Source organism: Acipenser ruthenus, chromosome 18, assembly GCF_902713425.1.
Source record: "Acipenser ruthenus chromosome 18, fAciRut3.2 maternal haplotype, whole genome shotgun sequence".
NCBI lineage: Eukaryota > Metazoa > Chordata > Actinopteri > Acipenseriformes > Acipenseridae > Acipenser > Acipenser ruthenus.
In genome coordinates, this window is record NC_081206.1 from 9,484,954 (window position 1) to 9,499,189 (window position 14,236).

Here is a 14,236-nt window from a genome sequence, read left to right on the forward strand (position 1 = left end):
GTAAAATGAGGCCAAGCCCTTTATCAGATTATCAAGATGTAGGTATATGAATTACGTTTAAATGGTCTGTACAACAAAGACGTGTGGGGCGTTCTAAAAGATCTGGAGCACCATGGAAATTTCTCTATAATATTCATAGCTGCTCAATATTTAAGGTTGAATATATGTAATAGAAAACACACTGTAATCAAAATGAATCAGAACCCTGCAAAATGCTGCTGACACTAATAAAATGCTGGAAATGGATTTCAAAACCTTAGGTACTGTGCATATAACTGTGAGTGTCAGAAAAGTATTGCCTGTGCTGCAGTGCATTGTGTGTGTGTGTGTGCTTCTCTCCCAGCTGGCCTGGACCCCGCTGCTGGCTGCCTTCAGCGTGGGGCTGCAGGACTGCGATGATCAGGAGGTCGCGTCGCTGTGTCTGGAAGGGATTCGGTGTGCTATTCGGATAGCTTGTATATTCAGCATGCAGGTAAGCACTCACTTTGGATTGGCTTGTTGGTTTTCTGTTGACTGATCGGCAACTTTTTAAAGCCAATGTGCATGCATGCACAGTAAATATTGTATTTTTATTGTAGATTATGCAAACTCATATGAAAGAGCTTTTGTATGCGGTATTGGGCCTTTTAAAGAGTGATGTTCTGGTATGCTGGTGTTTATACTGAGATTGTTTCATAAGCACCCTTAACTAAAAGAAGCTAAATGAAGTATAACACTGACAGACATTACTGGTTTGTAGTTTTCCCTTTGTGTTAGTAAAGCGTATTGACATCCTGTGTTGATCAATGCTCTGAATATACCAGAGTAACACACTGAATCAGGCACAGAATCTATCACTGATGTGCCTCAATGTGTGCTTTGAATACTGTATATACAGTAAACTATCTGTGGTTGCACCTCTGAAGCATGCTGCCTAAGTAATATGCTGTTTTTTATTTTTTAAATCTCAGCTTGAGAGAGATGCCTATGTGCAGGCTCTGGCTCGCTTCACACTGCTCACAGCCAGTTCCAGCATCACAGAGATGAAGCAGAAGAACATAGACACCATTAAAACACTGATCACTGTGGCCCACACTGATGGAAACTACCTGGGGAACTCCTGGCATGAGGTAAGAGGAGAAGGAAGGGCCCTTATTTTAATTAAAAGTAGGAGGCAGAATTCTGTTAGGATTTATTTATTTGAAAATTGTCGGCAGCATTGCTCATGTCGTGATTTGCTCAAGTCAATTTTGTGAAAGTGGGCGGTAATCATGCCGCTAGAAATGCATGGATTTACAAGGAAAATCATCCTGGCCTGCTTTTGTTTGAGTTCAGGTCCTTGGGCTATGAGTCTTCAAAACTCTGGATTTTAAACTTTGCATGAACCACATAATAAATGAGTAATTGAAGGCTGTATTTTGGAATCACTTCTCCGATTTCGAGGAAACAATGCATGGGTTTTATTCCCCATGCTATGGGTGTAGGTGGTGGTGACACCTATAATGTGTGATCCTAATGCTTGATGAAGGTTGTGTATGTTTGACCTTGTGTTTTTTTTTGTTTTAGATTCTCAAGTGCATCAGCCAGCTTGAATTGGCTCAGCTAATAGGAACTGGAGTGAAGACACGCTATATCTCTGGTGTCACGAGGGAGAGACAGGGCAGCATCAGGGGCTTCCCTTCTGGAAGCGAGGACTTCATGCCACTAGGGTTAGGTATGGAACAGACTTTTAGAATTGCTAAAGCAGGGCTGGTCAACCCTGTTCCTGCAGGCTTCTGGGTATCTTTCAGTCATCAGTGGCTAAAGACCTGGACTTTTTATTTAGTGTTGACCAATGAAGAAAATAATTAGTTCAATTAAGTAATTAAGAGCTGTGGCTCTCCAGGAGCAGGGTTTGCCCACCTCTGTACTAAAGGACACGTAATAAATTCAATGACAAACCTTGCGACTAGAAGTCTTTTTTAGTATCTTGGGAAAGACATAGTTATGGATGCACATGTGTAAGTTTGGGGGTTTTATTAAATCTACTTTCTAGCACCACGGATTAGGTATATCTACAATCTATTGACCTGAACGTCATGTAAAACCGAATAATAGAAAGTAAGCACCCATCTTAACTGTCAACTTTTCTATTTTCCTCTAAAGTTTATTTTGAACTTTGGTGTATTGTTGTTTTTTAGGCAATTTAGTTGGAGGTGGACCTGACAAAAAGCAGATGGCCAGTATCCAGGAATCGGTCGGAGAAACGAGCTCCCAGAGTGTGGTGGTTGCAGTGGACAGGTAAAGAATTTCTTATAGCGTTACAATACAAAGGATTTCTTTTTTTTTTTAAATAAAGATTTTTCTAGCACTGTAACAGCTAGTTGATACCAAAGAGAATATGAAGCAGTCAGCTTTTTACAATACTGTAATATCTGTGCTTCTAACTTCAGGATATTTACTGGATCAACAAGACTTGATGGAAACGCAATTGGTATGTATTTATTTCAAAATGTATAACAACCTACAGTGGCGTGCACATGTATTAGCGTACCCCATTGCTTCTGTAGTTTTGATTTGTTGTGCATATTAAATCAAATCACTGTAACTGAAAATATTGGACATCTGTCAAAATAGGCAACTTTTAGAAGTTGTTTAAGATGCCTAATTAAAGCACAAAGTGGTCTAACGTTTTCACAAGAGTGCTTATTGTTTCTGTATCATTGATTACTGAGCGGAAATTGAAATTCTCACACCCAGAGGTTTTCATGCAGGTAGGTATATAAAGGATATAAATGACACATCTGGAGGTGTTCTAAGTGAATAAGGCAGAATAATGTGTATCTGTATGTACAGCTATGGCCAAAAGTTTATACGAACATAATTTAGATATTTTATTTAACATTATGTAATCAGAGAAAATGCATAATTATATCGCAAAAGTCTATTGGAAACCATGATAGTAGTATTGTATTTCATGTTAGATTTTCATTTTTTCAGTTTTTCTTTAAATATATGGAAAACTAAAAAGCGGTATGTCATTCAATATGTTAGCGTAACATTATTCAGCAGGTTTAATTCAGGTTTAATGCAACATTAGTTAATTCTATAGGGTGATGCCTTTATGAAGCAACATTACTTAATTCTATAGGGTGATGCAAAACCTTTGGCCATGGCTGTAGATGCTGTAATGTGGTGCTTGGTGGGGATGTTCCTGACGTTCCCTTGTTTGTTTCCAGTTGATTTTGTGCGCTGGCTGTGTGCTGTCTCTATGGATGAGCTGGCTTCTCCTCACCATCCTCGCATGTTCAGCTTGCAGAAGATTGTCGAGATCTCCTATTACAACATGAACAGAATCAGGCTGCAGTGGTCCAGAATCTGGCAAGTGATTGGAGATCATTTCAATAAGGTACGACTGTTTTTTTGACTGTTATGACTAATTATTTTCTAAAAGTATTCAGATTAAAAGCCAGCAGAGCATCTGGTGACACTTTGTTAACCAGGCTCTGATCCCAAATACAAATCTTATCAAATATTCCCACACGATTTTGTTATTTAATTTATTTACCCTAAGACTAGCCCCAAGCCTAATTTAACATACCGATGAATAATTCCTATGTAATTGATGTGTATTTTATCCTGGTTAAAATAAAGAGCCTTACTGCACCATCTTGCTGTTTTTAATCTCTCAGGTTGGATGTAACCCTAACGAAGATGTTGCAATCTTTGCCGTGGACTCGTTGAGGCAGCTGTCAATGAAATTCTTAGAAAAAGGAGAGCTGGCAAACTTTAGATTCCAAAAGGATTTCATGAGGCCCTTTGAACACATCATGAAGAAAAATAAGTGAGAGATGCTTTTTAATCCTCCTCCTGAAATATGATTTTGTCAGGGTCTTTAGGCAACCCTGTTTATTTTCCAGTAAAAGCAACATGAAAAGAGGTCACGATTTTAAAATACAATTTTTGGTAATCAAGGTTTAGTATGCATTTTAAAAACGTCTTGTGTCTTGTAGATCTCCAACGATCCGTGACATGGTGATTCGCTGCATTGCTCAAATGGTAAACTCTCAGGCTGTGAACATCCGTTCAGGCTGGAAGAATATCTTCTCAGTGTTTCACCAGGCAGCATCGGACCACGACGAGACCATCGTGGAACTGGCGTTCCAGACCACCGGCCACATTGTCGGTAACTATCCTTCAGACTGAACGGCTGGGAGGATATCTGCAGTACCATTACAAACTAGCAAGTAATAGCTTGGAGCACGAGGACTGCAGTACCATTACAAAACTAGCAGCTTGGATGCAGTAGTTAAGTTGTTTTATTGCTAGTTTTAATACAGTTAATCTCTTATTGTCTCACCATTTGCCTTTGCACTTGTTTCGAAACATTCCCTTAAAGTTAAATAAAGTATCTACAGTATTTGGTTTGACTGATAAAGAGCTTTTGAAAGGTTTTTACTCTGTATGATTGTATTGTGTTTTGTATCCAGGATACGAGAGCAATCGTACTCGCTCATCCTGTAGAAATGTTTTAAATTGTACAATTTGCATGCCAAGTGGTTTATGTTTCTTCCTAACGTGTTTAATATTCTGTCTGGCTTTCAGTGAGCACCTTTCAGAATCATTTTGCAGCTGCAATAGATTCGTTCCAGGATGCAGTGAAATGTCTGTCTGAGTTTGTCTGCAATGCTGCATTCCCGGACACCAGCATGGAGGCAATCCGACTGATCCGACACTGTGCTAAATACGTGTCAGAAAGACCGCAGGTTAGTAACATTCAACATAACCGCGACCCAGTGTTACGTTGAGTTCAGAACAATGCATTACATTAAGATACAATAAGAAAAATAACATGGATTGGGACTGTATGATGGGGTTCTTTGTTCTTCTACTTTTGAAACATATTGATAAATGTAATTGCATCCTTAATCTGAAATGAGATATTTTTTTTAATACCACTGCCAAAACCATAGCAATCGCCTGCTCTTGCCAGCCAGTAACCCAATACAGATTTTCAGTTTTTTCAATTGCAAGTGAATGAGTGCAGTTTTCACTGTACAGCCTTCCTGTTTCTTCACCTCCTCATGACAGGCACTGAGAGAATACACCAGTGATGATATGAATGTAGCACCAGGAGACAGAATCTGGGTGCGAGGATGGTTTCCAGTCCTCTTTGAACTCTCCTGTATTATAAACCGCTGCAAGCTAGATATTCGAACAAGGTAAGAATGCTTTTGTTTGTGTAACATTTCAGCCCTAACGATTCTGTACACTGTACGCTGCATATCACACCGCTGTCTGAATCATCCTTTTGTCCATAGGGGCCTTACTGTAATGTTTGAGATTATGAAGAGCTACGGACACACTTTTGAGAAACACTGGTGGGAAGATCTCTTCAGGATTGTGTTCAGGATCTTTGACAATATGAAGCTTCCTGAGCAGCAAACCGAGGTAATGTTTCACAGAAATCTCTTCAACATACCAAGCTGTAATTGATAACTCCAATTCCTGGAGACTGGAGATCCCATTGTTGTGTTTTTGTTCTAGAAGTTAACAGGCTCTTCCACTGGCTAGGTACCCTAAAATAATTACTCCTCAGAGGGGTCCAGTCGTCTGACTTGTGAGACTTTTTTTGATTGCCATTGAAGCCACTAACAGGCAAGCCCAGGGGTCTTGAGACAGCGTGCACACTTCGTGTACGACTGTCTTTTACTGTAACAGACCAGCTGAATCCACGCAACTTCCTTTCCATATGAAATGGCAAATACAAATTAAAATATGTTGCATGTAAATATTGTGACCAATTTCAAAGCACGCTGCCTGATTCATCATCATCTCATACTCCCATGCTGCACATGTGGCTTTCTTTTCTTAACATTACTCTCAATGTGAGCTGCCGGTAATCTGAAGATATAACATCTGTTTTAGTTTCCTTATGTGTTGTCTTGGATTGAGATTGTTACAGTGCTCTAATATATTCTATATGTGTGTGTGTTCTGCTTTTTAGAAGACAGAATGGATGACAACAACCTGTAACCACGCACTGTATGCTATCTGTGATGTTTTTACTCATTTCTATGAGCCGTTAAGCGATATCCTCCTTGCTGATGTATTTGCACAGTTGCAGTGGTGTGTAAAACAAGGCAAGTATGCTTCTGATCTACATGAATAGTACACACATGACTGTCTACCTGTCAAGACCATCTGCTTTCCATTTACCAGTGTGTGTAGATAGATAGATAGATAGATAGATAGATAGATATAGGACTGACAAAGGAAGTTGTGGAATTAAAATGTTAATACTTGTGCATATGACAAAATTCAAGATACTGCTTATTAATTTATAAAAACAGATGAAGTACTTTAGTATCAGGTTTTGATCTGTTGTTTATTTAATGACTTATAATATGTTTCTAAGTGTTAGGTGGCTACCTGTAATCAAGTTGAGAGTGCACTTCTCTTCCACTCTCTTGCTTCGCTCGCGGGCCTCACACAGAGAAATGCACTGCCAACTTGATTCGAGGTAACCGCTGAACCGTTATAAACATATATCCCATTGCATCCAGCACACACGGTCCTCTTGTTATGTGCTGGACTGTCACCATGCAACATGCAAGCAAATAAATAAATAAAGAAGCCCCCTTTTGTTCACAGATAATGAACAGCTTGCCCGATCAGGTACCAATTGTTTAGAAAACCTGGTGATTCTGAATGGAGAGAAATTCAGCCCAGGTGTGTGGGATCAGACCTGCACCTGCATGCTTGAAATCTTCAAGACCACGATCCCGCATACGTAAGCCCACAGTTAAATACCTGTGCTTCATATTACTGGGTGGAATGGCAGCGTACAGCTTCCTAACGTTTGCAGTTTGTCTTTCCTTACCCAGCCTGTTAACCTGGAGACCTGCAGGACAAGAGGAGGAGCTAGTGGATAGACACACTGTAAGTATTCATTCTAATAATACACCCCTTTGAATCTTCTATTAACTGCGTGGTGTATTAGGAGGGGTTCCGATTTCTGGCTTAATTTTGTACAGCTATGGCCAAAGTTTTTTTCCCTATAGAATGAACTAATTTTGCTCCATAAAGTCGAATTAAATTTGCTGAATAATGTTACGTTAACATATTGCATTACATACCGCTTTGTAGTTTTCCATGTACTTAACGAAAAGCTGCCAAAAATGGAAAAAAGTGATATTTTGAAATCTAACATGAAATACTGTACTACTATTATGGTTTCCGGTAGACTTTTTTGATATAATTTATTTGATTACAAGATGTTTAATGAAATAACTAAATTATGTTCATGTATTTTTTTAAATGGTCTCAATCCTAAAACTTTTGGCCAGAGCTGTACTTTTTTCTGGTTAAACGATTGGGTTGCTTTGAATTCTGGGAGTTTTTTTTTTCAAAAAACATTAAGCATCTACAAAGTTCCCAGTGTATGAGTTGATTTTCATTTTCCAATTCCACTCCATTCAGATGGAGTATAAAGGCCTCCTGTTTAATTTACTTTCTGTTTGAATTCGTAGGACGTGGAAATAGACCGTCAGTCTCTGTGCAGTTTCGACAGAAATCCTTCAGAAAGAGGTCAGAGTCAGGTCTCGAATGCCAGTGATGAAACCTGGAAAGGAAAATCATATGCAAGTAAGCTGCTGTTATAATCTGGACTATTGAACAAATCCAATGCTGTGTGTAAATTGTGCTTTGTTGTTTTTAAATACTATTCCAACAATAGACTTTTAAATGGTGGCAGTTGTTTTCTAGAATATGCTAGTGTGTATTTTGTCTGTTCATTTAATAGTACTAATGTATATACTGTATATTGTATATAACTTTCCTAATGGAAAATGGATACTGACACCCAAACTGCTCAAAACATATGTTCTTGAGGGTAGAATCTAAGAGTACAGTGATCTGCATATGTTCTTGAGGGTGGAGTCTGAGGGTACAGTGATCTGCAGGAGTTCTTGAGGGTGGAGTCTGAGGGTACAGTGATCTGTTTTGTTCTCTTGCTGGTTGTTTCTTGTTCACAAGGTTTCCTTGTTCTAATTTCTATTATTGGCAGGCTATATGTTCCTGACATGCATGCTGTGTTTCGTGTTTTTTTTGTGTGTTTAGAAATCGCAGATAACAAGCTGTTTTCTGGCCTCCTCATCAAATGCGTTGTGCAGCTGGAGCTGATACAGACCATTGACAACATTGTCTTCTACCCAGCAACCAGCAAGAAGGAGGACGCAGAACACATGGCAGCTGCTCAGGTAAACAGGGGGTTTAGTAGTACTGAGAAGTGCGTCAGGCGAACGATCATACTAATACACTTTCACCACCGTTATTCCTTGCTGATAGACTTCCATTTTAAGCTTTCTGGTTTGATATTTTGGAAATGCAGGGTTATAAAGTGAAAGGGTTGTTTGAATTGCTGTTGTGCTTTCACCCATTATTGTTCTTCTAAGTGATGTGATCCATCCTCAAGACAGATAGCGGGTTGAACAGAGTGCTGAATCAGTTAACCCTATAACGATACTCCTAGCAGGTTGTGCAGCATTATTTGATGCCTCGACCTGCCACATTTCACTGACCACAGCAGCCTGTATATTTAAAACTTTTTAAAAATTGAATTGGACCTGGAGATTCCTGTTTTTATAATATTCTGAATAGTGCTGATTTTTTTTTTTTTTAACAGTTTGGTTTTAAAATCTTGCTTTCTTGGTGTTTTCAGAGGGATGCTCTTGATGCAGACGTTTACATTGACTCACAGGTTCAAGGCATGTACAGGTACATGTCCTCTCCACACCTCTTCAAACTGCTGGACAGCCTCTTGGAGTCTCATACCTTCGCAAAGGCATTCAACTCCAATAGCGAACAGAGGACTGCGCTTTGGAGAGCAGGTAGACCACGCCTTTCAAATGCTTAACTATCGGTGAAAACAGGGATTGTAGTTTGCAGAATTGAATCTGATTTCAGATTGCTGTGTACATTTAGGATCTTGATGTTTCTTTCCTCCTCCAAACAAAAGTTTCCTGCTGCCGTAAAATGCTCACAACTTGTAGTGTACATTTAGAGTTCTGATTTGTGCATAGAGATAATGGGAACTGTGCACAACATGCAAGAAATTAAAAGTCCTTGCTTTTATCCCCATGACGAATAAAATAAATCTGCCTATGTTTTAATAAGTGTCCAAGGAATCTGCCCTGATGAATCAGGCTTTTAAACCTCCATCTCTTTTCCCAGGTTTCAAAGGGAAATCCAAGCCCAATCTATTGAAACAGGAGACTAGTAGCCTGGCTTGCTGTTTGCGTATTCTGTTCCGAATGTACATGGATGAAAATCTCAAGGATTCATGGAAGGACATACAAACTCGCCTCCTTAGGTAAGCTCATCACTCATTATGCAGAAACCTGTTTAAAATGAGTTCCTTGAGTTTTGATTTAAGGGTTTCTGTAAAGTTACTGCAGACGTTTATCTATACCGTTGCTTTTCGGATATTACCATAACCTGAATCAACGTAAAAGAACATGGAGAGTCTCGGCATAGTAAAGGGACGGGGGTTTAATAAAGCTAATATTTTAATGCATTGGTTACAACTCATTTAGCAAAGGATAAAGATGGCTCATTACTTCATTGTCAAGAACAAAATAGATCCAGGTTGAAAGGGACAAAGTTTGTTTGACTTTGTTAGTAGAAGTCTGACTGCCCTGATTTCCCCTGTCCACAGTGTGTGCAGTGAAGCTCTATCGTACTTCATCACACTGACCTCTGAAAGCCACAGGGAGGCCTGGACCAACCTCCTGCTGCTGCTTCTCACCAAAACTCTAAAGATGAACAATGAAAAGGTAAGAGGCTGAGGTCTGTTCAGCTGCTCTAATCAGTGAATAACCATCCGCCACTGTGCAGGTCATTCAGAAAGAACCTATTGGGCTCCAAAGTTGTAAAAATCAAACCTCTAACGGGAGGCTCCTCTAGTGTGTTTCTCTCAGCACAATGTGCCAAGAAAGGGTCCTCTTTTAATGATTTGAATGGCTGCAGTTTTTAGCTTAGTCGTCTGTTGAAATGCCCCCCACAAAAATGTCTACCAAATTGCGAAATGGAAAATATCAAACAAACAAACAAAGAGTGAAACGCAAAAGAAGAGACAGTTTCTTCTGTCTTTGAGTAAAGCGATATACTCAAATTACAAAATATGCTTTGAGCAAATGCACTGTTCCATGCAAATTCCATGCAAGCTTTCCTGCTGTTAATTGCATTGTGATGGGCCGGTTCAGTTAATTGTTGTCGTTAACGAGATATGTCTGTTTCTTATTTATTTTATTTTAAGTTAAATTCAATATTTAACCCCAAAGGGGCACATAAATACAACCAACTGATTTTCAAGAGTGTCTTTGTTTGTATGCTGATTATTTAACCTCTTGCATTTCTGATTCTTTGCCCCCAGTTCAAAGAGCACGCCTCTTGCTACTACCCCTACCTGTGTGAAGTCATGCAGTTTGACCTGATCCCTGAGTTACGAACAGTCCTCCGGAGGTTCTTCCTGCGTATCGGGCTTGTGTTTAAGATCTCTGCAGCAGACGGGCAGCACAGGGTAGCTGGGACTTAGCAAGGCACAGAAGCGGTTTGCCTGCATGGGGGAACGCCAAACCTGGATTCTCTTTTCCGTTCGAGAGAAATTGGCTACGGTCTAGACTGTGAATTTGAAACTCTCCAGACCCTGAGTAGTCTTGAGAGATCCAGCTAACAAGCCTTGGTTTCCCCACTCCCCTTACCAAATACTTTTAAAAATCTCCAAAAGCAGACTGCTTATTATGCTAGCTTTAAGTTGTTGAAACATGTAATTTATTTATTATTATAACCATTTGACAGCATTGAAAATTGATGTAATTAAATACAGGAGGATACCAAATTAAAGAGAAAACAAACCTCTTTTTTTCCTCCCAGCGTTTTGCAGTCTATAACACAACAGTGAAAGCCTGAGAGTAGTAATGACCACGGGTTACATAGAGAAGGAATGCAGAACAGTAGAAAAACCCAATGCCTATACATAATATTCATAATAATGCATTTCTTTGACATTTTGTCCTCGAGGGTTCTTTAAACATACATTTTGATTTATTTTAAAGGTTTGAGGTTTTGTTTGCTTCAAAAAAGAAGACCCTTGTGATCCTGTAGTTATAATTATAATAATAATTTTAAAAAATCAATGTACTGTATATTGGATTTATCATGGATTCCAAAATAAAAGAAAATCTATCTGTTGAAATGGGTTGTAATAACCATTCTCTGGGATATTGCTAAACTAGAAATAACACTTTGGTGAACATCCACCTTTTTCAAAGGACTTGCTTTTCCCACTCTGTGACAACTTTTTGGAAGAACACTGTCAAAGATGCATAGAATGCATCAGAGCATATGCATCAGCGTACTCCTGCTAGGCTTATATGGCAGATTTTGCAGCTTGCATTTTAAAGAAAGCACTGTGCTGGTTGCATGGGGTGGGAAGGATTATTCATGGATTGGAAGTGCTTTGCAAAAAAACTGTTGTTGCTGTTTTTGAAAATTCACACTCATTGGAGATAAGTAAAGAACTGGAGTTCTGTGTAAAAAAAAAAAAAAAAAAAAAAACCTAAACTAAACAAACATAGTTGAGTAAGTTTGTGCTGTGCTTCTTTTTATTTAAATCTATGTCGAAACAAACTTAACCAGAGACCACGAGAAGGTGGTTAGTTATTTGTTACAGGAGGTGAAACAGCATTGTACTTACTTCCATTCCATGTTCCATGCGTTTTGTTGAATAGACATGCCACTTGCATTCATAAAGAACGTTCTATAAAGTACTGTTTTATTTTACATTTTTATTGAACCTAATCTTTCCTAAAGTGTCTTCCAAAACACAGAAGCTGATAGTTTTTTTTATACCCTGTAGTATCCCCAAAGTTATGCTACTATAAAATACCTGATGAAAACAACTATTGGATATGCATTCTTTGTATGCAATTGTCCTGGGTTCTGTACCTCAAGTATTAAGCTGTGTTAGTTTTTCCCATAGCTCCTCCTGTAAGCAAACATGCTGTCCAATGCGAAGGTGTTGATTTGATTCATCTATGCTATGCCAGGATAAGCCACAGCTGGATTTTAAGATCATTTTGTTGCAATGATTTTTAGGGGGTAATCCTGGGATAACCACAGATAGGTATTTTGTCCTGGCATAGTAAAGATTTATCAACGCCACCTCCTAAGTTCTCAAGTATTGTCTTTGATTTCCCTTTTCCAGAAGTTCCGTACAATTGTGCACATCACCCACAGCTTCTCCATGCAACTACTGGAGCAACTGAATTCAGAATAATTGCAGTCATAAACCAATGTCAGGAAATAATAAAGAAAAATAAAAAATAAATTAAAAAAACACTATATTAAAGTGGCTCTTTATGACATGTTCTCGTGATTAGCAGGAACGTCACTGTGGGTCCATTAGTCAATATGAAAAGTGATTTTAACACATATAACGTGTTTTCAGTGTCACTTTTATTCCATAAAGTGCCTTGGAAATGTGGGTCCTGTCATGTTTTGGTAATCTGGTATGTGAGAGTGTTCCATTCCGTGTGTGTATGTTGCTTCATTAAAGAAACCTTCACCTTTTAGATTTATTTTAGATTTTAACATGAAGTCTTGAAACAGATGGGTAAAATGAATACACCCGTATTTATTAAAATTGTTTTTTTATTGATTGCCTTCCTTTGATCAAGCGTAAATAAAAACACTTTTCTGCAGTTTGTCACACTGATAAAGTCAAACCGCTGTAATGTTTTTGCACTTTACTGAGTTTCTGTTTGTTGTGTTGTGATTTTAGGGTTAGTGTTTGGATTGGGTTTCATCCCCAGGATTAAGTAGTATAAATCTCTTAAAGTACTGTAAAGTTGCTATTAGTACATTTTCAGAGCAGTGCAGTGAAGTAAGTATTTAATTTGTTAGGTACTGCAGAAAACCAACTTTATTACAGACAGTTCCAACACCCTGCCTTGTAAAATTGCTTGGGTAAGAAGTAGCATTATTTCCACATGTCATTTTTAAGACATGAGGCATAGATTGTACCTTTTTCTCGGATTTGTTTTTGCTGTTAGTTCACCTTCTTTTTTCCTTATTTGTTGCTGTTTTGATTTAGTGCTGTCTTAGGTTTTAATGTCTAGCCTACGATCAGCTGACTTTGTGTAAATAGCTTCAAATGTTATTTTAACGTTCTGATGTTTGTAATGTTTTTACACTGAAGAGAAAGTGAGGCCAGCAACAGATCATTTTCACTAGGGAAGGAGGTCATCAAAACCGGAACAGTTAGCAGCCCAAGGCCAGCAGTGAATTTTGCTTATGGAGAAAATGATTACACCTCAATACTGAACTACAAAAGAAACTGATTAAAGTAGATTTTGAAGCTATTTGTTCTTTAAGTTTAGAAGTTCATGGTTATAATAGGTATTTTACACCTGCATGGTGATATAGCCTGCCACCTTCAATCTGGAATGAGATGCTGTGGTGAGATTCAGATCTCAAAGACCACTGGCTGAATGCAGTGCGTTGGATTTGAAACTTCTACAGAACAGCTATTAACTGGTGACAAAGATCCCATTACCTTGCACTATTGAATCCTCCTAAGAATAAAATGGTCTCAAAGTGCTAAATCCATTTACAGTACCAGCCTGGAGAACTTGCCACAACCTTGTTAAACGCTTTGAGAAGGAGACGCTGCATATATGCTTGGAATACTTTTACCCAAGATATCTATATCTACCTTGTTCTGCATATCATGTACGATTTAGTAACGAATAAGTACTTTTTGTAAACTATGATCTCTGTATTACAATGAAGTGCTTTTAAATATTCATTTTGAAAAGCATTCCTTGCAACTGTGGATGTATACATTTTTGGAAATATATATAAATATATATATGAAAAAAAAACTGTAAAGTTTAATGTAAAGTAATTATTCTATATAGAAAATACTGTTGTAATCTTTCATGCTTCAATCTGGCAATTAACCAATAAAGTTTTAAAGCGCATACAAATTGAGTTTTTTCTTTATTATATCTATTTATAATGTTAAGAAGCTTCGGAGAGTAACCCACTTTCCCCTTAACATCTCAAATGTATTATTTAGATCAGTTATTTCTACCACGCTAGATCCTCTCTGTATGTCACACTCTCTGTAAATATTAGCACATACTCTATATAGGGACATTGTTCAGTACAAGTTATTCAGTGCATATACATTTGGCATTACAGTATGTACAGC

General features: G+C 38.3%; 1 protein-coding gene across 2 annotated transcripts in view; it reads left to right on the forward strand.

Annotated features, from left to right (window-relative positions):
- LOC117419935 (brefeldin A-inhibited guanine nucleotide-exchange protein 2-like) overlaps positions 1 to 12,732 on the forward strand; it is a 34,797-nt gene extending 22,065 nt beyond the window's left edge. For both annotated transcript variants that reach the window (XM_058991172.1, XM_058991171.1), the window contains exons 20-39: positions 344 to 472; positions 951 to 1,109; positions 1,546 to 1,693; positions 2,160 to 2,259; positions 2,412 to 2,452; positions 3,198 to 3,367; positions 3,651 to 3,802; positions 3,972 to 4,144; positions 4,564 to 4,724; positions 5,050 to 5,180; positions 5,280 to 5,409; positions 5,966 to 6,101; positions 6,613 to 6,751; positions 6,846 to 6,900; positions 7,491 to 7,605; positions 8,080 to 8,219; positions 8,681 to 8,849; positions 9,193 to 9,331; positions 9,677 to 9,794; positions 10,394 to 12,732. In XM_058991172.1, the coding sequence (XP_058847155.1) occupies positions 344 to 472; positions 951 to 1,109; positions 1,546 to 1,693; positions 2,160 to 2,259; positions 2,412 to 2,452; positions 3,198 to 3,367; positions 3,651 to 3,802; positions 3,972 to 4,144; positions 4,564 to 4,724; positions 5,050 to 5,180; positions 5,280 to 5,409; positions 5,966 to 6,101; positions 6,613 to 6,751; positions 6,846 to 6,900; positions 7,491 to 7,605; positions 8,080 to 8,219; positions 8,681 to 8,849; positions 9,193 to 9,331; positions 9,677 to 9,794; positions 10,394 to 10,555 (2,667 nt within the window). In that variant the 3' untranslated portion in view covers positions 10,556 to 12,732. The remainder of the gene's footprint in view (positions 1 to 343; positions 473 to 950; positions 1,110 to 1,545; positions 1,694 to 2,159; positions 2,260 to 2,411; positions 2,453 to 3,197; positions 3,368 to 3,650; positions 3,803 to 3,971; positions 4,145 to 4,563; positions 4,725 to 5,049; positions 5,181 to 5,279; positions 5,410 to 5,965; positions 6,102 to 6,612; positions 6,752 to 6,845; positions 6,901 to 7,490; positions 7,606 to 8,079; positions 8,220 to 8,680; positions 8,850 to 9,192; positions 9,332 to 9,676; positions 9,795 to 10,393) is intronic.
- The last annotated feature ends 1,504 nt before the right edge of the window (positions 12,733 to 14,236 follow it).